General features: G+C 39.9%; 1 protein-coding gene across 2 annotated transcripts in view; it reads left to right on the top strand.

Moving 5' to 3' along the window:
* creb5b (cAMP responsive element binding protein 5b) overlaps nucleotides 1-25,353 on the top strand; it is a 72,844-nt gene that overhangs the window by 27,555 nt on the left and 19,936 nt on the right. For both annotated transcript variants that reach the window (XM_086077681.1, XM_086077680.1), the window contains exons 6-7: nucleotides 12,389-12,515; nucleotides 16,658-16,768. In XM_086077681.1, coding sequence (XP_085933807.1) covers nucleotides 12,389-12,515; nucleotides 16,658-16,768 — 238 coding nt within the window. The remainder of the gene's footprint in view (nucleotides 1-12,388; nucleotides 12,516-16,657; nucleotides 16,769-25,353) is intronic.

The raw sequence follows: 25,353 nt of genomic DNA, 5'->3' as shown, positions 1-25,353 counted from the left end.
TCTGGGACTGAGTTCAATGCGTTGGACGTTACTAGTCAAGCATGAGATACAACATTCTGCGCAGACCTCCACTTTTTTCACTCATGGCAGGGGGATGTGCTCGGAGATGGGTGTGGGCACAAGACATTTACAATGACATTATTCCGCTTGGGCTCCTGAGAGGGTTTCAGTCCTGTTGTTTCCATTACGTAGCACAATTAGCTTTAATGCAAGCGAGTGAATTGAGTGGCGATTTATTTGTTCTGTTTGTAAGTCGACGTCCTTCCTGAATGGTTGTTGTTTTAATCAAGTGTCAACAGTTGAGCATAGTTTTTGTCGTTGTGGTTTTGGACTAGAATGCCTTCTAATTATAATCATAAAAGTAATGATAATAATTGAGGCAAATTTATTATGATCATTTGATAAATTGATCATTCAGAATTTGGTAAATTTTGCGGGATTCAGTTTGATTAATAATGTCTTGAAGCAATTACGAGTTAAGGACAAATGCTGAAGAGGAAGCTGATCAATTACGTAATTGACCGATCGGGCAAACTAAGGCATTACAGCCAATCTCCAATATTACCAAAAAAAAAATATCGATTCTAATTTCCTCAATCGATTCAGTTACGATTCACAAGAGTTCCGTTTGATTCGATTCGACTTTTCCCTTTTCACTGCAATTCAATCAGATATTGATTTATTATGGAACATCAATTCATCATAAATATCAAGCACACGATAAAAACTCCACAAACGTTCAATTCCAAATTAAATTTGGGGTGGCATTAACTGATTAAATGATTTGGTTTATAATGAAACGAACGTGTTATAATCACGTAAGTGTTACACAAGCGTTGACATCAGCAAGGATAAAATGAAAATATTTTCATAATTCTAATTCAATAATTGTAAATATGAATTAAAAAGAGACTTAGTTGTCTTAAAGTGCAATAAGTCAGGTCTTTCATAAATGTAAGAAAATACTTTTAAATTCATGTGAACAATAAATTTCACAAAAACAATAAGATAAAAAAAAATCTGTCTATTCTATTCTTTTATGGGGAAAAAGTGATATTAAAATAATAATTGATTCATGCTTTTATGATTCGATATCAGGCTCGAAAAGGAACATTGATTCAATATCGATCATTCGATTATTTTGTTTTTAAACCCAGCACTAGTAAATATCGTCCAATCCCAACCCAGCCAATCAGATCAGCATACAGTCTACAAATTACAGTTGATTTTACAACACAATGTCCCCTTTCTACTAATATTGCTCACTGGGCATACTGTGTGCAATTTTGGGTATCACATAACAGGAAGTCATTTTGTTTCCATGTTGCATTAAATGCACAATATTTTTCACACCTCAGAGCCACCAAGTTTTGTGGTCCTTATCTCTGCCTTGAAAGGAAATCGAAGTTAGTCTTATTTCAAAACATGTCTAAGGCTACGCATTTTCTGTGGCTTTGCAATTTAATCGAAGACACCCACAATGATTTTCTTTGAAATGGTCACTTTTATGTTGACACTTTTCCTTCCATTTTCTAAACAATTGAAGTCAGTGTGTGCAACTTTACAACACAACCGCAATAGCATTGCTCTAATTGTGAGTCCTGAAATGTAATGCACATTAAATATACATTCCCCCAGGCCTCCAATAAAACAAGCCTGCCCACAGAAAGGCGTCTGGCGTTGTTTGACTTTCTTAAATACAGCTCAACGTTTTAATATTCACTATGCCTAGTTAGTGACAGTTAAAAACCCTCGCCAAGACAGCACTGAGGGCTTTTTGTGTGCTGTCGATAAACTTTAACCTCATGCAGTCGACAATTTAAACAAAACATATTTTTACGAGTGTTTTTGATTTGTTTAGGGAGATAAGAGGAAAGGTCTTTTCCCGAGCGCAGGGAGAGCAAGACCTCTACAAAATGCCCGAGGTGCTCTCATGTCCCGACTTGACGAGCGTACTTCTCCACATGAGCAAAAGTCAACCGTGCGCCGCGTTTATAATTCCATGGCTTCATATTGAGCGTACATTAAAAGGCCCAACCAAGCAATGGTGTGCAGTTGATTAGAAACCGAAAAGAAAGCAACAGAACATCCGACGTACATCTGACCTGAATTAAGATGAGCTCATTGTGTACTGCAGCGCGTTTAATAGTGCGTTTGTAGAGGAACGCCCATGTAGTCTCTGTTCCCTCTCATTCCAGCGGGCCTGTGTCATCCCTGCCCCGGGGCCACCACACATGCAGCCTCCTGCGCGAGCAGGGACGTTGCCTCACAGGGATCACTGCGCGGGGAAGTGTGGAAAGGGGGGGGGGATCAGAGGTAGACAGAGGGGAGGAAGAAAGGGATCAGAGGTGGATGGAGGGGAGGAAGAGGGGGGCAGGAGGTGGACGGAGGAGAGGAAATGAAGGATTGCGAGAGGGGAGGCATCCGATGGCTTTGGCGGGACGGCGGGAGAGGGTCGCACATTTGTTTGCGCAAGGAGAGGAAAAGTTAGATCATGTTGAAATTGTACGGAAGGCAAATGCGATAAGAGGAATTAAAGGTCGGGAGATGATCAAAAGAAAGCGATGTCAAACCGAGACAATAGAAATCGGGAGTAGAAGGTGGGAGTGTAAATTACTTGGAGAGAGATAAGAGACATCAAGCGGTAAAGTTATGTTTAGGTTGTTTTGGATCAGTAATTCCTCGTCAGGCTCGCGTTTACACTCAGTGGAAACTGCCGATAACTGTGTCAACTCAGGAAGTAGAATTATAACATACCTGTGACAAAATGGGTTGTTTGCCAACACCCAGACATATTCACTGAAGCAAGCCCCTTCGCTCCCGGCTGGTTTACAAAACAAAAACAAAGTGCGCATTCACAGTCGATGTCAAGGAAGCTGAAACATACTCAACGGAGTATACACGCTAACTTCACAATAAAGTTGACCAAATACAGTAATACATTGACGGCAAAGCAAATAGCCTTAGTACACTTTTACTTTGAAGTTCGCCCACAACGTTATTGTAGTTTATTGACATTGTAAGTTGCGACTAACATCAACACAACACCATCCCAAACACGTATTCAATCGCTAATTTAGGACGCTAAGAAACCGCTAATTAATTACGCTGTCATTGTATGACACGGTAGAAGTAAGTGGCTAGCGGCTACATGTTAGCATGACCAACGACTGGCTGCCGGCCGGTAAGTAAGTTTGACACCTTACTTTAATTATTTTTCAATATTCTAATTTATTATTCATTCTCCCTGTTTAAAGGAAGGGGGTGTGCTTTAAATTGTACGTTGAGGTATTTTCATAAAAAAAAAGAAATAGATAAATAGAACTTTGTCTTCGTTTATTTTATAAAACACATTTGCTTGTTAAAAAGGAAAACATTCAACTCAGAATGTCAAACTTAGCTGTTTAGATTATAGGAACACAACTTTAAGCCATTAATTCCTTGTTATTTTATACATGAAACATGTAAAAATAAGAATGTTTGTGTCTCATATTGCACTTAAAAGTTGTGTTCCTAAATCCTAAATGGCTATATTAGACATTTTGAATTGATTTTTTATTTATTTATTTAATGGGAAAAGCGCTTTCCAAAATAAAGACAAAGTAGTATTGATCTTTTTTTGTGTGTGGCTGATCCGAAAAACTATCCGATCCATGACTCAAATCCGTGATCCGATCCGAACCGTGACTCCTGTGATCCGTTGCACCACTACCCTCTACCCACCTCATTGTCCAGTTTGAAATTCATCTTTATTCTTTGGCTTTCAACACAGCATGAGACTCTGCGCCTGTTTAGTGCTTTAAATTATTTGATAGCTTTTTATCTGTAGACAACACTTTGTCTTTAAAGTGCTTTATAAATAAAGTTTTTTAAAAGCTTTTTGTTTTTGTCCCTTTCAATACACTACTTGCAACAGGCCCGCGACGTACGTATTTCCAATCTCGCCAATGATTTGCAAATTAGTTTCAGGTTAACTTTCAGCTCTATTCGCAACAGCAGGACAGAAAAACTCTGAGCGTACAACCTGTCAGAAAAATGAGTAAACATAATGGGAAGGATTCTCTTGAGTTCCATAAAACAAATGGAAAATGAATGGAACAACTACTCCAGTAGCAACGTCATCATGGCGTACGTTTGAGAGTTGAACAGTACAAGTGAAGAAGAATACTTATATTAAAAGTGTACATTAGGCTTCATATCAATTTATATCAGCATTCCGAGCTTCTGGGGTATCACTTTTGAGAATGTTAGTGTTCGTGTTCATATTCCATTCGTTCAATGATAGTTTGGTGTTTGTGACTAAAACTCATCTAACCTTAGCAGTACAATGAATTTGATCCTAGCCAAGATGGCTGCTGCTGTGCCTACTTTTGTATGATGAAGAAAACCCCTCCTTTGTGTTCTGTGTGTCTACCGCATTTGAAGGACGGGGTCTTTCGGGAAAACAGTGGGAGCTCATTTCACTTTGAGCCACCCAACATTTACTGGAACTGGAAGGAATCCCTCACATTATATTTAAATGGATGGTCTGAAGTTTTTTCCTTTTCTGTTTGTAAACAAACCATTCAAAACGGACTCCTCCCACGGCTTCTCCCACCCCACCCCCAAAAAGAAAACAGCATAAGCAGAAAGGAAAGAAAAGTTTGACCCTCGTTCTATATTGTTACCCTTGTCAGTGTAACTTAGCGCAGCCTAGCATGTCGCTAATTTATTAAGCTAACATTTTCTGTGTTTGTCACTTACCTTACAACCAGGCCAACTTTGTGGCGTTCTTCAGCCCAAGCCGCTCTTTCAGGGCTCGGAAGTGAGTAAATGCCAAGCCAATATTCACTCTTATTTTCGTTTTATAGTGGATTACTTCCTCTTTTTCGCGCTGTCCACCATTGTTAGTGAGCTATCGCTGAAGTTGCTCTGCTCATTTGCAACATTCCGCCTGCCTACAGTAACACGCTCTCCGCTCTGTGATTGGCTGGAGGGGTAAACATTGATTTTCCGCCCAGAAACGTCCCGCTTATAGCAAAGCACAACAAAATGGCAAAATACAGATCGGGCAGGGTTGGTGGCGGTTAAGGACAAAATCACCACTACACATTAACAGAAGCCCAGAGTTGTTGAGATGGATTTCATGTGTATACATCCTGTGTTTATCAAGTGTTTATTTCTGAGTGAAAAACTTCGGACCATCCCTTTAAAGTAGCACTAAGTAACTTTTCAACCTCAATGAAATATTTTCATAACTCTTCTGATGAAACATCGACTTCAAACTAGTTGAATGGTAGCTTTGCCATGGGCTGTGTGTGGGGGGGGGGGGGGGGTGTTGTATCATTTTTACTGGCACTAAGCAACTTTGAGGAGGATGGTAGGAACACTGCCACACAAAAAAACTACAAACGTGCTGACTGCTTTATGGCATACGTCAAAAGCTACCCCCCGGATGAAAGGACAATCTAGAATCAACATTGGCCCGGATTTCACTCGCTGGAGTGAGCTAAAAAAACGACGCAATGCGCTTGTCCTCATTGGAAATGTGGTCTTCCTTCAGATGTAACAATACCGCTTTTGTCCATATGGTGTCGCCATAATCAACGTAAACTGAAAGTTCATTAGTGTTGCTTTACGTTTTCTCAAGTTTTGATGTCCCTGCTGTTGTAAATGTATTGTAAATGTCAATGAAATTAACTAGGAACTCATTTGCATATGACTGGCGAGATCAGAACTATTTCACTATTCCAGTGCACAACGTGACCAATCATGATCGCGTCACGTCTAGCTCCACCCTCCTGAAGTGTACAATGAAGGGGTAGTGAAAAGTGGAATGGTTTGGCGTACAAATATATCATACTGTATCAAACCCATTTTGAACCATACCACTTGGTGGAAATAATTGTCACCAATTTCATTTTCACAAAGAGATGCTGCAAAATTAGTAACAAAAGAACATATATCGGCTTTTGCATTTTTCACACAACCCAGTAAAGCAAACTTGACACTTCATTCTTGCTTTCCTGGCATTCTCTCACACACAGGCCCCACCCCATCTCTACGGTACAGCTTTTATAATACCTCCCAAGGCCAGGTTGACTTTGTCACCCCATTCCATGTCGGTGCAATTTTACACAGAGAGGCATCAAGGAAAAAAATGCAGATAAAACCCGACTCGAATAGGCATTGTAAAAGAGGCTATTGAAACGAGGCCAGCAGCAGTCAGCTTCCCTTGAAAAAAAAAAAAAAGATGTTTAATTGTTGCCAAAAGGTTTATCTCATTTAGTGCCGAATTGAATTTATAGACACGCTTTCATAATATTTCATTTCCAATGAAAGACTAATCCTTGGTGTCCTCATCGTGCCACATCACATCTCGAAAAAATGATTGAGCAACAGTCGGCTAATTGATAACAGACTATCATTCACGAGCTCTCCCCGCTTGCCTCATCTCAAGTCTCCCTGAAATGCGGACACCCCCATCCCAGATCCATCCCATCTTCTCTTGCAGCGTAGCGCCGGCCATCCCAGCATCTATCCCTCCACTAGCCAGCTAATAAAAGTCAGCCTGTGTCTTAACCCATTAGCGCTGATTTATTTGATCAGATTCGTTTTATTTCCTCAGCCCAAACCCCATGGCACTCTCCTCCCACCAGTGATTAAAGGCAGTAAATCAGGGGCAGGTCCTGTGTAGTGTTTACTCGGAGCGCCAGGCAGCTGCAAGCTGTTTGAGGCCCTTGTTTCTCCCTCTGTTTACTTCGCTTCCCATGGCAACTGCACCACCGTCTCCCGAGCGTCTGGAACTTGGCCCTGGGATGTTTTGGTTACGTTCGAAAGTTTTTCGCTGCTGTGTCTACCCAGAGCTCGGTGACTTCACCCCGGCACGGGGCGAGCGCTTCGACGTTGGATGAAGAGCGAATGGGGGGGGGGGGGGGGGGGGGGGGGTAGGCGAGAGGACTGGAGGAGGGAGGGACCAAATCTTGGTGTAGGCAGGCACAGGGTGGGGGGAGGGCGAAAAGCCAAAAGCATTACATCATTTCTGGAGTCGACTCAGAGAGGGAAGGATATGAGTCAGTGGACCTGTGCCTCGCTCTCTTTCTCTCCCCCTCTCTCTCCCGTTTGGAGTGCATCCAAGGCCCTTGTGTTGAAGTCTATAGTACTCCAGTCGGAGTTGGGATTGTGCACACACAGGCTTTATAGACCAGTGTTCGCTAACAGGCTAATCTGGAATGTCTTCATCTGTGGTGAACCGCAAGAAACCAGTTACAGTGTAGCTGTAAAAATGGAGAATCTATATTAATAACGACAACAGGATTAAGAAACGCAAAAAAGGTCTAGCAGTGATGTAATGGCGGACTAAAGGTGGGTGTTGGGTGGAGGCTTTGTGGTTCTGGGACGGAAAAGAGCCCAGCACTCAGTAATGTGAGAGTGTAGGGTCAGGACTGTGGAGTGTCTACCTGCTCTCCCCAGGGGCCCGCAGCCCAGGCTATTATCAATTCCCTCAGAGGAGCCGCAGCCTGTCATTATTCACTCACCTACACACACAAACACACACACACACACACACACACGTTAAGGAACAGAACGCATGAGGCACCGCAGAGTGCTGCTAGTCTTATGCGGAATACAAACCGTGTTCGGGACAAAGCTGAAAGAGTTCAGAATAATGCACAAAGTGTTCTTTACAACGATATTCAAAATATTGGCGACTAATCATACTGAGGACAAATTTAAGACATGCAAAACTAACATAGAATACACTCCTGTATAAAAAAAAGACTAAGATGAATCACTTCTACCATGAAAGGAGAAGTTTAAGGTTTTCAAACGACAAGCAAGATTTGAATATAGCCTTTAATTTGATCGATAAGGTGTAACTCAAATAAAATGTGTTTTATTTAATTGTTTTATCTACTAAATCCCAACTGCAAAAACCGGGCATTTGACTATGGGTGTGTAGACTTTTTATATCCACTGTATATTTTACATCATTGACTTTTAACTTAGATTCTCACGTCCGAACCTCAAAAGATGAATTAATATGTACATAAATAGTTAATAAAAAGCTTTTACCCCAAAAAACTTTAATAACGGTTTTATGAAGAAAACAGTTACACTAAGGAATGGAATTATTTATTGCAGTCAACCCCCCCAAAATTTCTTGACAATAATATGTTCTATGCACGCCCACTAGTCTAAATATGGTATTTTGGTTAATATTGCATTAGTGGAATATGAGTTAAGCAGCAAAATCCAGCCGTTTTTATCTGTATCAAGTCAATTTTATCAGTATCTAAGTCGGCTATTATGCCACTTGCTGTCGAGTGAAAATGACATTGCAATTGCTCAGGTCTCAGGTAACAACCAATCACAGCTCAGCTTCAGAAAAGAGGTGAGCTGTGATTGGTCGTTGCCTGAGCCCTGAGCAACTGTGATGTCATTTTCAGTCGACAGAATGCGGCAAAATGGCCCCCCACCGAGATGGATAAAAACGGCTGGATTTTTTGCTGCATAACTCATATTACACAAATGTAATATTAATCAGAACTTCTTGTTTAGACTAGTAACATATTATTGTCAAGAAATTTTTAAGGTTGACTTCCGCTTGAAAAAAATTCATAAACTGATTTTAAAGCAACCAATGTCTAGGAAGAGATTTTTTCTTTTTTAGAAGGTCCAATGTACGGACAGTATTAAAAAAGAGTGAGCTACTACTTATACTTTTTGTTTTTTATTTAGACATTTCATTTAACTCAGTTGTATTGAGTTTAGTTTCAAAATCAAGCACAACAAACACTTAAGGCCTATCTATGGCAGCATAATGGAAAATAGTCAAACTGATGTATTTATATACATTATAGTGCAAGTGTACAGTATTATTCCTTTTATTTTCATATCTGAATTGAATTGAAGCGTTACTCAATAAAACGAAAAAAAAACTTTCCTTCACATAAATAAACATCCATTTCCCTTTAATACTTCACGTATTTACTTGCAATGTTGTTGTTATTTTAGTGGTGTACATGACAAGAACTGGTTTGAAATGGTTAAAAGTCCAACAAACAATTGCAAAATCAACAGTTTATTTCTGCCTTGGCCTTGTTATTCCACGCTCTTGACAGCTGGCGGAGGGAAACTGTGTCCGAGCAGTGCGCAGCCACACTACATACCTCATTGTATTTTCATGACTTTTCCCATGTGGAAATGTTTGGATACGCGGCGCTGCTCAGGTGTCATATGCGCTGTTAAATGAGTGTGATTGTGATAAATTGTTATGTTAGAGCGAAATGACACCCAGTCGGGATGGTAATAGTGCTGTGTGTACGGAGCAATCCAACATGTCTGGAGGATAAATGCACATATTTAGGTTTGGAAAAATACAGGTATTTATTCAGGTGTGGGGATCATTTGCGTCGCTGCTGCGCCCCCAATACGTGACCATCACTCTTGCACGCGACCTTGCCAATAGAATAATCCCGGGCCTGGCTATGATGCGGTCAATTAATTACATGAACATGCTGAAGCCAGTTAACCTTAAATGATGAGTGAGTTGGAGTCCTCGAGTTACGTCGTTTCGACTTTATGGCGCCCGCGCCTCGTGCGTAGCCCCTCCTTTTTCGTTAATATCCCACAGTAATCACGCCATTTTAAAGTTATTTAAAGTTGTGTTGTTGTTACCTCCGGCAACGGACGTCCATCAGCAGGTCAGCTCGCCATCCGGCGCGTCATATTTGTGCTGCGGTCCGTCAGAAACTAATGTCCGTGCGGAAACACGAAAATTTGGTTCCGGCTCCTCCAGATCGCGCAAATATGTTGTTTGTTTTTTTATTACCGTCCTGTACAAAGTATTTTGATGTGAATATCGACATTAACGGGGAAATCCAACTTATGTCGAAATTCGGGTTACATCGCCAGCGTCGGAACAGAACTCCGCCGCAATTTGAGGATTATGTCATGAAATGGTGCTTTTTAGGCTGCTCTCACATTCCCGTTACTGTTACAGGAACCTTGTCCATTGTTCAGTCCATAGCCAGAGAGCTCCTGTATTCATGTGATGTGGCTAAGAATTTTCTTACAAGCCTTCCTGTTTGTGACTGAGAATCGCATAAACGTAATCTCTGGTGCTCGCTATGATAAACGCTGTGACTTTATCATCTGTCACTGAACATGAAGTGTGGATGTTTTAAGCACATCCATAATCCATCCCCTGATACCTCAACTTTTGCGGCCTGACTTTCCTATCCTGACATATCACGTCTTAAACAGAGACTCGCTGGAATAAAGCGTGCTTTGAAAATGATTAATATAAGAGCAATTACTCATAGAGGGAAGTATGAGACTCTGTGGGTTATAACCGCACTTTTTTAACAGCTTTATGCAGAGGTTTCAGAAGCGTTCCACGATAATGTGACAAATGTTTTGGATAATTCTTCTGCTCCGGGTTATAAATAATTTCTTCTTTCTGGGTTTTGAACGGCGTGGTATGAAGTGAGCTCGTGTGCTGTCTTTAAGTTTTGAAAAAGACATTTGTCCATAGTGCGATCATCACCACTTTTTAAAGCGAGCAGCCTGCATCGACCCTTTTTTCTTGAGGAATGTGACAATCAATAGCTCTTTGGCAGCCGCACTTTGGAGCATGCAGTAGTTAAAAAGGTCACAAAGCTATCAAGCACTTTAAGTAAAATGATTAGCCCACATCCCGGGCATTTAATCTTAAACTGTCATAGTCGTTTATTTCACTTTGAAACTACTCTTCATCATGGTTATCGTTATACAGTATATTCTCCTGAAAAATAATTCATCAAAAGATTTCTAGCCTCCACTGTATGTTGATTTATACGGAAGCAATGTGGAATAAACGTTTTTGACTGGCGAGTACGTTCAAGCGTATTTACGAGTACATTCCAACTAGTGCTGTCAAAGTTAGTGTTAAAAAAAATATCGCAAAAAAAAAAATATCGCAAAAAAATAATAATAATAAAAAATAAAAAAATAAAAAATAAAGAGCAATGATGATGACATTACCGAATGAACAATACTGAGCTCTTTAAAAAAAAAAGAAAGAAAGAAAAAAATAAAATAAAAAATAAAATAAAATATCGCATTAATTACGTCTTAACGCAGATTAATCACACTATTAATTTTGACCGCAGATGGTCCTTGAGCTTGACAGCGTATGGTTCCGTTAAAGGTAGCACAGGTTGTGTTTGAGCAATAAACATAACTACACGCTTTAAAGTAAAGCATTTAATAAATGTTTGCATGACATTCTGAATATTTGCTCATGTCAAACTATTGGGGTCTTTTTTTTTTCCATTTTAAATTATGCACGTAATTAACTTAAAAGAAAAAGAGTAGGATGAGACGTTGAAGACGTCCTCATAAAATTAAATGTCGAAAGAATTAACACATAACAGGTGCTCTTCAAATTTGGCAGTTAAAGAACGTAGATAAAAAGATTTTTTAACAACGTGATTAAGCGTGATTAATCAAAATCTAAGATGTGATTAATCTGATTTTAAAAAATGATGATCGTTTGATAGCTCTAGTTCAAATGTATTTAAATATGTTCGAACGTAGTGTACTCGTAAATAAGTACGTTCGAACATGCTTGTAGGCGAAATGCTACAAACGGAATATTTTCCATAAGGAGGGTACTTGTGCAAGTGAAAAGCAACACTTTTTTAAGATTTTGGCCCACATTATACGAATAACTTTGAAAATTAAATACAACTTTTTTTTATTTTTTATTATTGTCTGCAGTGCATGATTTAGGTTCGGCATTCTTCCCATAATGCAATGGGGTATCCACCTGCGCATGCACAAATAATACCCCCTCCTGTGTCATTATGGGAAAATATGCTATGTTTGTAGCATTTAGCCTACAAGTACGTTCGAACGTATTTTGTTTTTGCGAGAATGTTTGAATGTATTCAACTATGTTCGAATGTACTCGCCAGTTCAAAATGTTTACTCCACATTGGCAGTTCCACGCTTCTGTAGATTTACTCAGTCTTCTTGTGAGAATTGATTTGGAACGTGTCCAAAAAGTTACAAGTTTTTTCTATTAACGCATCACTGTGCTGTGTTAGCCTCATGCACATGCCCAAAACCTCTCAGCACTCCCCCCCCCCCCAAAAAAATGGCCAACCTCGCTGCAGTTCACTCTGTGGAAAACGAAACAGATTGCCATGAAATCATAAAAACGTGGTTAGCGGGTTAGGGCATATTTTTTTCATAACATTCATTAACAAAGAAGTAGTCCTTTTAAAGTATGTTTTCCAGTAATAATTACACTTCTTAGCCGATCACATATTACATTTTCACTTTGAATGTTTGATTTATTGATCTGACCTGGTTTTCATTTACTCCCTTGACAATTACAGTACTTTGTGTGTCCTCTCAGGCCTGTCCCTGGCTCTCTGTCTTCGCTGTTGCACCTACGGAACAGACAGAGACAGCCTCTGCCAGCCTCCATGCCTGGAACGCTGCCAGACCCCACCATGCCCGGCTCCTCTGCTGTGTTGATGCCCGTGAGTACACAATAGAGCACAGAGCACACACTCAATCAATCATGGACACACACACATATGCGCTGCAGCGTTTCACTCACATATGGTAGGTTTACACACTCATTGCTATGTATGCGCTCTGTCACCATTACATTGACTAAGCACGGGTTATCGTGAAAGGCGCTTCCTGTGGAACTGAGGAAATCTATATCTGAGTGCGGGATATCGATTTTATTGAAATGATGCCAAAGAGAGAGTAAAGAAGGAGGGAATGAGAAAAGCGCGAGAAGGCTCCTCAATTAAAGTGGAACCTCCAACATGGGTCGTTAAAAAGCATTACAAGTCATTAAAGGGGTTTGCTAAAATTAAGGCCTTAAACATTTGTTGACAATAATATGTTATATGGAACCTCACTAGTCTAAAACATGACATTCTGTCTGATTAATATTACATTTGTGGAATATGAGTTAGGCAGCAAAATCCAGCCGTTTGTATCCATTTAAGGGGGGCGGCCATTTTGCCACTTGCTGTCAACTGAAGATGACATCACAGTTGCTCAGTGCTCAGGCAACGACCAATCACAGCTCAGCTTCAGAAAACAGGTGAGCTGTGATTGGTTATCATTTTCACTCAACAGTAAGTGGCAAAATGGCCGCCTTATGATATAAATAAAAACTACTGGATTTTGCTGCTGAACTCATATTCCACTTACGAAATATTAACTCATTTACTGCCATTGACGGCTATAGATGTCAAAAATTAATTTGAACTATTAGTTTCACATTTTTTTCCACTTTTGTTAACAAGAGTATGAAAACCTAGATTTTTTTTATTGTACATTTAGAACAGATATAAAATTTGTGATTAATCTTGAGTTAACTCGGGAAGTCTAGTGAAGCTGAGCTGTGATTGGTTAATACCTGAGATCTGAATCTGAGGCTGGATTTTGCTGCTTAACTCATATTCCACTAACGCAATATTAACCAGAATACCGTATTTAAACTACTGGATAGAACATATTGTTGTCCAAATAAATGTTTTGGGTTGACTTCCCCTTTAAATGACATTAAAAAGCTTTAAATACAATGCCCAGAGGCATTAAAATTTATACAATGCAATTGCTCTGAATTTGAAAAAAATATGTCCTGTACCTGTCTCCTACGTCCAACACTAATACCATCTTGTGGCAGAAAATAACCTCAAAACAAATCTATGACTCAATGTTTACTCTAAAATTACTGAATCAATGAACTGAAAGATACAAACAGGTAACCGTATTTATCCACCTTTATGTTAAAAAAAAAAAAGTGTGAAAAACTTGAAAAAAAAATGTTGATGGTGCATTGAGTGTATGTGAAATTATGTCGGCCGTCAGTGACAATTGATTCCTGTTGAATGATTGGCCGTTAGCTAGTGAATCAGTACATGCGATGAAAGTGACAAATGCCAATAAATAGTAAAGAAAAGGCATTATCTTGTCAATTAAGATCAGCTAAATGTTGCATACAGTCCTGCTCACCATTATTGGCACCCATGAAGGTAAAGTACATAATGTGGAATATCTTCTGAAAAAAATTACATTTATTTTTTGATGGAGGACTTGTGTTTTGATTGATGATTAAAAAACAATTTAAAACAATAAACAATGGGCGTAAAAAATAGAAAACTTAAAACGTCCTGTGTCACTGGTATTGGCACCCTTTCCTGTAAATCAGCATGGAAACACATTGCGACTCACCTTTGGTAAATCACAAATGAGAATTCCCTGTTCTAAATGGTCTGGCTATAAGAAGAAACGTTCGGAAGCTGTCGTCACTGCTAAAAGGTGTGCACCCAAATATCAAAGAGGGGTGCCATTATTACTACACATGCTGTGTTTTCGATTAATTTTTTGGAATTGGACATCCAGTTAAAAGGTCCCGATGATATAAATTTCCATTTATTTCCGAATATATTGCAGAGATCATGCAACAAAAATGAAGGGGTGCCAATAACAGTGAGCAGGACTGGATGTGTGCATTTAATTTCAGGAAAACTTGACTGTGGGTTGTCTGATCAACAATGACGACTTAGCCAACAAGTTATCTCGCTGCGCCAATGCCTATAAATTGCTCCTTTCTTAGGCAGTTACAGTACATGAATTTGATGTGGAAGAATATCTTATAACACATTGGAATAGATAAGAACTGAGTTTGAGTTCCGAGCAAGCCAAGAATCCCCCCCCCCCCTCCATTCCCCCCAAACTCCAACATCTTGTCAAAAGAGTGGAAGTTGTTATAGCTGTAAAAGGTAGACCGACTCCATATTTTCTTTCGTTGTCACTTCCCGCATGACCAGGTGTCTCAATACTTTTGTCCATTTATTTCATGTTCACATTGTAACACAAGACAGCCCATGTTTATGGTACGAGAAGAAGAAAAAAAGCTCCCATGTTTATTAAATTAAGAGTTAAGCCATTTTGGGGAAGATTGACGGTTCAGGAAAGGGGTGCAGGTTCGGGTGATATTTTTACACAAAACACACTTAGTGCAATTAAGGCTGTGTGTCAGGTTCTAGTCCGCCATTCTCTGTGACTGAAGTGTACGAGGGGGGGGCTTTTCCCCTCGGAGGCCACCCCACCACTAACACCACCACCCAGAGTTAGCAGCTGTGAAGTTGCAGCAGCTCGCTGATGCGCGTTTATGCATGCACGCACTCACACAAAGGCGCCTTCTTTCCTGTACGCTCGTTACTCGCTCAGCTGATTTCCACACACGACCAGGCAGACCAGCATTGGCATTATAATTACAGCAAACTCACATCAATACAATTTCTCAACTAGAGGGGCCCGAAGTTAATTCTCTCCACACAACTACACAGTAAATTTAACTCTACCCTATAAAAAAAAGACTTGAAAAAAACTAGTAAAGTTTTACATTTTACAAGGAGAGTTTTGAGTGCATTTTACCAGTTTATTTAAAAAGACAGGGCTACTCAAGGGTTGAGGAACATACCCACAACATTCACGTTAGGGGACAGCCACTCTACCACTTGAGCCATGTCGCTCCTGCTGCGTGTGGAATCCTCGTACCTCCAAGAGCATTTTGATCTCATTTTGGACACAGCAGCAATGCAGTACACTCTAAAAACAGTTGGGTCAAAAGTAACCCAATTATGCATCAAAAATGGACCGATCTACTTTATGGGTCAATTTGACCCAACTTGCTGGGTTGTTTTATACAAAATGACCCAATTTTTTGACCCAAGTAAAGGATTTGTTAGGAGTTGTTTTACAATAAAAGACCAATTTCTTGACTCAAAGTTGGGTGAAATTGACCCAAGTAGAGGACCGATCCATTTTGACCCATAGTTGGGTGGGTTATTTTTGACCGAACTGTTTTTAGAGTGTATAATGGCAAACAAGAGTGGCATAGCACAGGCGGTAGCGTGCCTTTCTCCCAAGCTGAAGGTCATGAGTTTGTTCTTCAATAAGAGTAACTTTTTTTTTTAATAAACTGGTAAAATGTACTCAATGCTCTCCTTGTAAAACTTCGAATTATTGAATGAAAAAACTTAACAAGGTTTTTTCCAAGCAACTCCCCCTTTTTTTTTTACAGTGTATATAGTGTGGGACCAAATATACTCAGTTTTAGAGTAATATTTACGCTTAGAAGAGAGTAAAATAAAGAATTGAAGAAAAAAAAGTCACTCAAGGATTGAGGAACGAACTCACGACCTTCAGCTTGGGAGGCTGCCACATTATCACCTGAGCTATGCCCCTTTTACTGTTTGCTTATACCCAAAAGGAGAGTGAAAACATCGTTGACTTTTATTATTTTATTATTTTTCAATTATTTATTTAAATATTACTCTAAAACGGAGTCTATTTGGTCCCACTCTAAATAGAGTCAAATTTACTCTACAGAATTGACTGTGTATCAGCACACACATACATACATACACACACACACACACACACCCCTGTTTTACCAGCTTCCTGTGTTAAGTCTCTCCATACCGGCTTCCTGTTTTGGGTCAAGCTCCTGTTATCATCACACAAAGCGGAGGGCTGCCCTGTCATGTGAAATCACCCTCTCGTTGTCTCTCATCTCAGCCTTCTTGCCTCACACGTTTTGGCGAAATATTTGGGATCTATTGACTCACTGTTGCCGTTGTGTTGTCAGATGGAGAGACAAATGTCGATGGGCGCCAACATGATGGCTATGCAAGGTCCCGCCCACAGCAGCCCCTGTTCCTCCGCGCACATTCCCTCCATGCACTCAGAGGCCAAACTGGTGAGTACTGTATACGCGTACATACACATTTATGAGCGCATACGCTTAAAAGCGTGGCAGCTTTCTTTTCCACTGGGCTCTGCCAAGCACGGCCCCGTTCGTTCGCTTAGGCCTGTGTGGATTTCATCATTTGGTGTGTAATCAAAGCTGCGTCTCAACCTGCCAGCAAAGCGCTCGGGAGTGGAATAAAGGGCTCTTTATGCAGTTGTGGCACAGCTGCCCATTGGATGCCTGATGTATATCTTGATGTACAGAACATGTTGTGTAGCTCCTGCAACTTGTTAGCACTAGTTTCACAAATTCACATGATGTCATGTTTCGCAAAGGGAGCCGTTAGAAGTGAGACCGAGTCGAGAGACATCCCGCCAATGGACATCTGAAATTTGGTGTCAGGAAAAAAATGTGTTGTAAGTGTAGTTTATAGACGCTATTGTTCATGAACAGACGTTAAATCATCACATTTGTAAAATAATGGCTTGAGTCAGTTTGTCATTTTTTCTCTCTCCAGAAAACACAAAACAAATTCTGACGATACATTATTCATTAATAAATAATAATAATAATAATGATTAATAATAATAATTATTATTATTATTATTAGTAGTAGTAGTAGTAGTAGTAGTAGTAGTATTATTAAAAAATACATAAGCCATTATTTTAGCAAGGTAATAAAATAATTTATTGCAGAGGCCATTTGAACACCAAAACAGCAGCACCAACTCTGTGTAGTATTAAAGATGATCTTATATTATGTGGAAGTGCATCTTTTCCGGTGATTAATTAGTATGTGTGCGCCCGTGTTTATGTTGCAATTGTTTATTACTGATATCACAACCCCACCAGGCCCCGCCTCTTAAAACTACATGTCTACACACATGCATTCTAATAAATAGAGTACTTTCTATCTATATGTAGGATAGCATTAGAATTATCATTATATATTATAGCATTTTAAATATGGGAGGAGTACAAGTGTGTGTTTATGGCCTTTCTATATTGCAGCTTTTCACATATTGCATGTGGTTCTGGAATTTAGCCCCGGTGGAGTATTATTATTCTCAATTGGTGCCTCCCAAATCTCTAGTTTAGTAAATAATCTCCCCCGGCCACTATGTAATGACTGTGCTAATTTTGCTCTACCGTGATGGTCAGCCAACATTTTGTTCTGAAGTGACAATGAAAATGGGAACTTGTCCACAAAAACGGCAAAATGTCCCAATTTGGAAATATGAGTAATGGAAAGCGTGCTTGGAAATGGCCGCTGACGCCTGACTTTGATGGAAGAGATGGAGTGGACGGAGCGAGCGAATGAGCGAGAGAGAGGAGTAGCAGAGGTCATTAGAAGAGTTATTGCTCTGGTAGAGGAGCGCAGGAGCATTCCCAGGGCATTTAATTCTCCCTCTTCCTCCTGCTCTTTCAAGATTGATCGTCTTTGTGGTCTTTTGAATCTCCTCAACGGTTCCTATGGCAACATAGCGGGGTAACACAATATTGGTGTATTAGGCTTATCTCTCCTCTGGCTGTCATCCAGACACATCTTACTCGTTTTTGTACTCCTCCTATCTTTGTAATTGAATTGTAAATGCTCCATTGGGCCTTCCATAAACATATGCAGTCACTAAGTGGCTACAGGCCACCGCTTTAGTCTGCCATCCAGACGCAAGGCACCCTAAAAAAAAAAAAAACTTTAAAAAACCGGATCACTCCAGATTCTCTTCCCCGATGTCGTGATTACACGACGGAAGAATTGGGTGCCAATTGTGTTATCGAGGACGCAATCTTTAGTATGCTTTTCATAAGGAAAGAAGGAGTTAAAATTCCATAATATCCGCACCCGGGCCAGGTCGATAAATACGGCTTCGCTATCGGATAACTGGTCCGTGATCAGGCCCATGTGTCCCCTGCGACGTTCTCGATCCGGCTCTAATCGCATTACCCCGACCATGTTGACGTTCCGCCAATGGGAAATCTCCACACTGTAATCCCACACCCATGAGGCATGGACCCGGGTGCACTCTCTCCCACCAAAGTTTACATTATTAGAGCAGGGAAGGGGATTGAGTGGGACTTTGATAGACATGAGGGAAATAGATAGACAGGGAGTTGAAAAGTGAGAGACATTGATATTGCGAGGAACCAAACGCAGGGAAATTGCTATAATTCTCCACTTGAAAGGACTCATTTTATGCGCTTGTTTGATATTTTGCGGTAACTGGAGGCCCCTGTTTCAAATTTAACCCTCCCCTGTCAGAGAAAGCACACTGAGCTAGGGGGGCTAATGAAGGCTAATTGATTTTGTGGTGGGCCAGAGCAGCAGGGAGGCCTGTCTCTGGTGTAAATAGTTAATGAGCCAAAGGACTGCTGTGGCCCCTTGGGGACTCGTATCGCGCCCGAAGCTCTCTGTTTGTGCTCTGCGGGCCAGAGACGATATCTCTGCATCAGTGTCCATATTTGTTCTCTTCTGTCTGCCTTTTTCCCCCCCATTAAGTCGCCAACGTTTAGTCAGGGGTGTCCAACTTTTTGTACAGAAAAATGGAAGGATGCAAGGGAAATTTGAATTTAATCTATTAAGCACACTGCAATCAATCAATCAAGCAAATTATATGCCGTTTAGATTTCCTAGTCATTTTTGAAAAACTGCTACAGAACAGCTTTCTGTTTAAAGTGATGAGGAAAATTGAATCCGATTTTCACCATTTTCGGGTGACCTCGGCCCTTTATGCCTCCAGACTAGATCAACCACTGCACTGCAAATTCCACCTCCACGATCAGGACCAAAACAAAAGTAAACTTTACTAAGATTGCTTAGCATCATTAACGTTCGAACCTTGACACAGAGCTCGGGGTGGGCGAGTACAGATACCAATATTGTGGGCGATCAGGGACTAGAAATTAAAAGAATAGAACATTTTTATAAATTTTCATGCAATTTAAAAGGGACAGCGTGGAGATTATTTGTATTATTTTTTTTTTTTTCAACTAGACTAAGTGCAATTTGGAGAAATTGCATGGGAATGCTGAAAGCTGAATGTTAATAGCTGAATGCTAAGATTTTAATGCATATGGAATGCTTATGAAGTAAATTGATAAATTATGGAATTATGACCTCCTGGTTACTGGACATTGCACTTCACCAACTGTTTCACCGCGCGGTGTCCGACACCTGGTAATGATATGTTATATGTATGGAAATGGTCGTGGAAAATGATACTTAGAAAAAGTTCAATGTCTGTCCCATTGAAAATGAATGTTGAAAAGTTGATATTTAACATTAAATTGTGCGAATACTGTAAGTAATGTGGAATCAGACGATATATATACACCACGCGAGGCGTGAATTTTTGACGCAAGTTGAAATTTGAACAGTGTAAATCGGAAGTATTATGTGGGAGTTGTTGCCCGACAAAAAATGTGGAGAATAAAAATCACAATAACATATGTGGGAATGCTTCAGCAAAAAAAGATGTTCTATCACATCAACATACATTTTGTATATATAATCATAGGTCTAGTAATCACTAATTATATTGCATAGATCACGCCCCACCTTAAAGGAGGCTGACATGTTTTCTTAGCGAACGTAGTAATTGGTGGTAGGCTTGCGAAGTGTGGTCTCTCCGGGGCACTGTAGTGTGCATGCTTCCAAATGCATGGCACTAAATTCTACACACTGTCTCTTTAAAAAAAAAAAAAAAGCTATATTGAGAAACATAAGTCTCTCTTTAAATTGATCTGTCATTATTTTTTGGGGTGGAAACTGTATGTATCAAATGGTATGTATCAAAAGTATTAGTGTCATCTGTACTTGCGTTGAGTAATCGTACTAGTATCAGTCTGCAAAGAGCGGTATCGGTTTATTTATGTATTTATGTATTTATTTATTTATTAAGGTACGACTTATGATCTGACTCGGGGCTGTAGATGAAAAATAGGCTTCTGACTAATTCTGGCATATTTACTGTACCTGATCAAACTAAATTAAAATAAATAAATCCCTACTCAGAGCAGAAAATGAAGAAACAGTTTTTGCTTTTAAAATGGAATCTTTTTTCATCACAGTTTGAAGAGAAATAGTTTTATTATTTTAGTCGCAAATACTTTATACTTTATTTTATTTATTTATTTTGCATATGTAGAAAAGCTCTGTAGTATATGCCGCGGACCGATGAACAATGCAAGGCGGGCCACAAATGGCCCCCGAGCCGTAGTGTGGACACCTCCGTTTGAAGTGGTACTGCCAAACCCGACGATGTCATAACCGACCTTTATGTTTTCCGTCTTTGCTATTCGTTGTCCGGGAGTGCTCGCTGAGATTGGAGTGTTTTTATTCGTTTTGCTACAAGTGATTTTTGTGTGGAGCGCCGGGTGCTGGCGGTGCCGGGTGTGGTTGTGTTCTGGTCTGCCGTGGTCTAGGGAACAGAACGGTGCGTGTTGTGGGCTAGAGGTTGTGGGATAGCTGACCTTCATAGTGTGAAGGAAATCGGGCCGAGGCCAAGTTCCACAGCGTGCCGGCCAATGCATTACATCAGCGTTCAGAGCCGGCTCTCCACAGGGCCTCGTGAGCACTCACTCACACATGCACACGCAGTCTGGTCCAGATCGGTTTCATCATCTCCGCACAATAACAAACACACGCACACACAGGCAGGCAGGTAAATGTGCGCTGAGCTTATATACACACTCGTGAGCTATTTTTTTTCTGCTCCGATTCCTTTATCGTGTTTGTTCCAATAGGTGTCAATTTTTTCAGACATTTTTTAATTGTGTCTGTTTTAGTCCAGTTTCAATCACGCTAGTTAGTTTCTATCATAGTTAGTCGAGCTCATTGCGTTTTTATTTAGTCGACTATAAATCTAGCATTTTAGTCTTTATTTTAGTCCAGGAAAACATAATTGTGTTTGAACGTTTGAATTTAGTTTTAGTTTTAGTTTTTTTGTCAGCAGATTATGTTGAATATTTCTGATCTAAAACTATTTCACATAAGATTTTCTCTCAATCTTTTTGATGAAAAACAACTTCGCACACAATTACAGTATATCAACAAGTGGCTACTATGGCTCCATGCTACGAGCTAGTAAATTAGCCAGAATTAGTTAGCAGTCGGATTAACATTATTGTTGGAACGTTATAGCCATTGGATTAATGTTAAAGCTATAATTCATCTTTTTTTGTTTTAACCTTACACCATAAATCCACCTTTTGTCTGTCCCATGTGTTTGTGCATGTTGCACTCGCGAGCTGCGGATTTGAAAGGGGGGGTGTCCACTGATCCGAATATATGACTGGATAGCTGATAGGCAAAGACTTTTGAAGTCGCGAGGCTGCCATATTGCTCCTCCCAAGAAACGCAGTATCGAAAATGGAGAACACTTGAAACAGTACTTAGTAGAAACAGCATGATTTATGATGTTTTAAATTTGTAAGATAAACAAGAGGATTTCTTAAATACATGTTTAAATGATATGCTTAATGATGTTTACAGGAGGAAACCTGTATATTTTTATTGAAGAATTACAACTGTAATTCAACAAAAGATTCCTCTGCCAAATCTAATGTTGGGGTCTAAGGAACAGAGCGATAAAAGAAAAAGGGGGTCTTCAAAGCAGCACATACCGTCCACTTGTTATTTATATTTTTTACTTGTTTAAAAATAGTGACCACCCCATCCCCCGGCCCTATACTAACTTACTACGAGCTGTATATGCCTAATCTGTACGTATACCGTATAGTTTATACAGAAGTCTGCTCGCAAGATGGGAGGAGCAGGATGGCCGCCTTGTGACTTTAACGGCTTGCACGGGCGTGTATGGGCTATCCAGTCATATATTCAGATTAGTGGGTGTGTCACATGACAGTGTCACGTGACAGATTAACAGACAGGAATTTACAAAACTAAAATATCCATAGATTTTAGTCCAGTTTTTGTTAAGTGAAGTACATTTTCGTCTCGTGTTCATTAGTTGATGAAAATGCATACTGATTTAGTCCCACTTATTGTTTATCAATGAAGGTTTTAGTCTAGTCTCGTCTAGTTTTCGTCCGGTGAGAAATGTGTGTTGAAAAAAATATTTTTGTTTAGTTTTCATTAGCAAAATGAACACGAGTTCCAAACAACATGAGCGAGTGCCACGTGAATGTGACATGACTCAGCTCATGTCAGCGCATCCAGTTCCAAACGCACATTGTTTTTTTTTTGTGTTCCCTTCAAATAATTTCTCCATCCAACTTTCCTGCCAATTTCAGGCAGCCAAATTTTTTTTGTTTTCTTTGAAAAATGTGTTATTTATTAGCTTCCAATTAAATATTGTTGATATTGCTGCTAAGGACAATAAATGTGTGACTAAGCATCAAGCTAGGCGCTGAGCTTTTAACGAAGTAAACAATACTATACGTTGCTTCACTGCAGCGCTCTTGACTGTGGAGCTGGCACACGGCGGGTAGATGACATAATTGCTGGCATGTTCTAAATGTGCTCCTTTTTACTCCACGGAAGGGGTGGGGGGGGTGCTCTTAAAGAGATATTTCATAGTACACAGGAGGACCTATAATAAAAAAGGTTTCTACCAGACTAAAGTAGCTTTTTACATTTCATTTACACAGCAGTGTTGGCATCAAGGTGAGTTTTACACTAGTAAAGTATGAGGACATTTCATAAATGTTCTGCGGCAAAATACAGCATGTGTTTATGCGTCACCCTTAATACATTTTACACACTTCAAATCGTTTTAGGACGAAATAATTTGCTTTCATTTAAACAATTATAGCGCATGCTTGCTTTTGTTAGCATCGTTGTGGAGCACCTCAGGCTAAGCTTCTTGTTGCAAGGCACAGCGTGCGCACACACCATACAAGTGGAACTCCAGGTTTTGTAAGCAACATCTGTATGAACGGCAACATTGTCAGGGCGTGATGTCATCGGAGAGGGACGGGGAACGAAGAGCGCAGCTGAAATTGCAAGCAGAGCTGCAGTGAAACCGTGTGCGCTGTATATATTTGTGTCAGTGTGTGTGTACCACGTGCGCAAGAATGACTCACACTCATTCCACCGGCTTTGGCAGTCCTTGGGAGTCAAAACACATTTGTGGATTAAACATGTTACAGTTGATGAATATACAATTGTTTCTTTCACAAGTGAGGTGAGTGGAGTCAGAGTGAGGAGCTGTGAGTTTATCAGTGTTGGACGCAGACCAAGTAGGGGGGGGCCCCCTTCTCACACTGATCACACTGTGTTGTTGTTGTTTTTTTCTGACCCAGAGACATACTGTCTCTTGGACTGTTGTTCTTATGATGGCGTGACACTCGTTGAGTAGACCTTGGTGGCAATGTGCACAATCGCCATCGGGGAACCGCTGAAGTCATTGACAATTCATTTTCTCCGTAGAAAAGAATGGAAAGAATCTTATAAAAAAAAAAAAAAAAGAATGGAAATAATATTTTCCAAGATTTGCATCATAACATAAAACTGTACTGGCAAAAGTTTAACATTTTAATTGGGGTCATAACTTCACTAAGTACATTTTGATGAGGTAATTACAGAAAAAAATTGTTAGTTGAGAAGAAAAGAAAAAAGACAAATTCAACGAGAGTCCAGTTGCCTCGATTGAACCTTTGTAAATTAATGATGTGGATGACTCAGAGGCCCCTATTTTCATGTCTAATGTAAGTCTAACTGCACATGGGTGGAGTTATCCTTCTTTTTTTTCTTTTTAATTTTTTTATTTTCGTTTCCATAGTGCACCGCTCTGGGATGGAACATAGCCAACTCCTGGCCAATCGAAGTGGCTCCCCTCATTCCCATTAAAATCAGGGCTTTAGTGGGGTTTCCATCCACCCATTTTTATTCGAATTGTCAAGAAATGCACAAATAAAAGTGAATGGAAACGCTAACGATTCAAAAAAAGGGCCCCAAAACGTTTTTACGCATGGAGGGGGTGGATTTTGAAGTGTATCGAAAAAAGCAAAATGCGAATTTTGGCTATGAAAACAGGTTTTGCAAATAACCGCTGGCAAGACCGGATACACGTCGATATTACGTCACACGTACGTTTGTACTTACAAAGCAATGGCAGACAATAAAGTAAGTATGTCTGGGGGGACGACAAAATGCCATTTTAGATGGAAAACAGCAAAGAAAACGCAAACTCATATGATGTCATCGCACGGGGCAGTCACTTCCTGTTTTTCTTCTTCTTTGAAATTACTGGTGGATCACGTCTCTATGGTGTATATCGCCACCTACAGCGGCGGAGCTCCCTCTCAATATTTGCAAAAGAAGAACAAATGGAAACGGGAATAAGTCGCAATTTTTTTTTAAACAATTATAAACAATTGGATAGAAACCGGACTTGTGAAAGCGCACACAGTGCTTGATAATGGGGAGTACTATTAAAGGATTTTTTAATAAATATGTGTTAAATTAATTGATTCCTACGATGTTGTTATATTTCTGAATGAAATACGATGATATCCGTCCCGCCAAATCTGTCTTCTTGCCCCTTGTTCAATTGTTATTGTTTAATAAATATAATATTTAAAAATCCACAAAAATATTTTTACAGTGGTATAAAGAATAAAACACTTTTTAG

The sequence above is a fragment of the Leptonotus elevatus genome, chromosome 6 (assembly GCF_054856555.1).
Source record: "Leptonotus elevatus isolate MCC_2025b chromosome 6, RoL_Lele_1.0, whole genome shotgun sequence".
NCBI classification, from domain to species: Eukaryota; Metazoa; Chordata; class Actinopteri; order Syngnathiformes; family Syngnathidae; genus Leptonotus; species Leptonotus elevatus.
The sequence above is the reverse complement of the archived record's forward strand: the minus strand, read 5'-3'. Positions and strand labels throughout refer to the sequence as shown.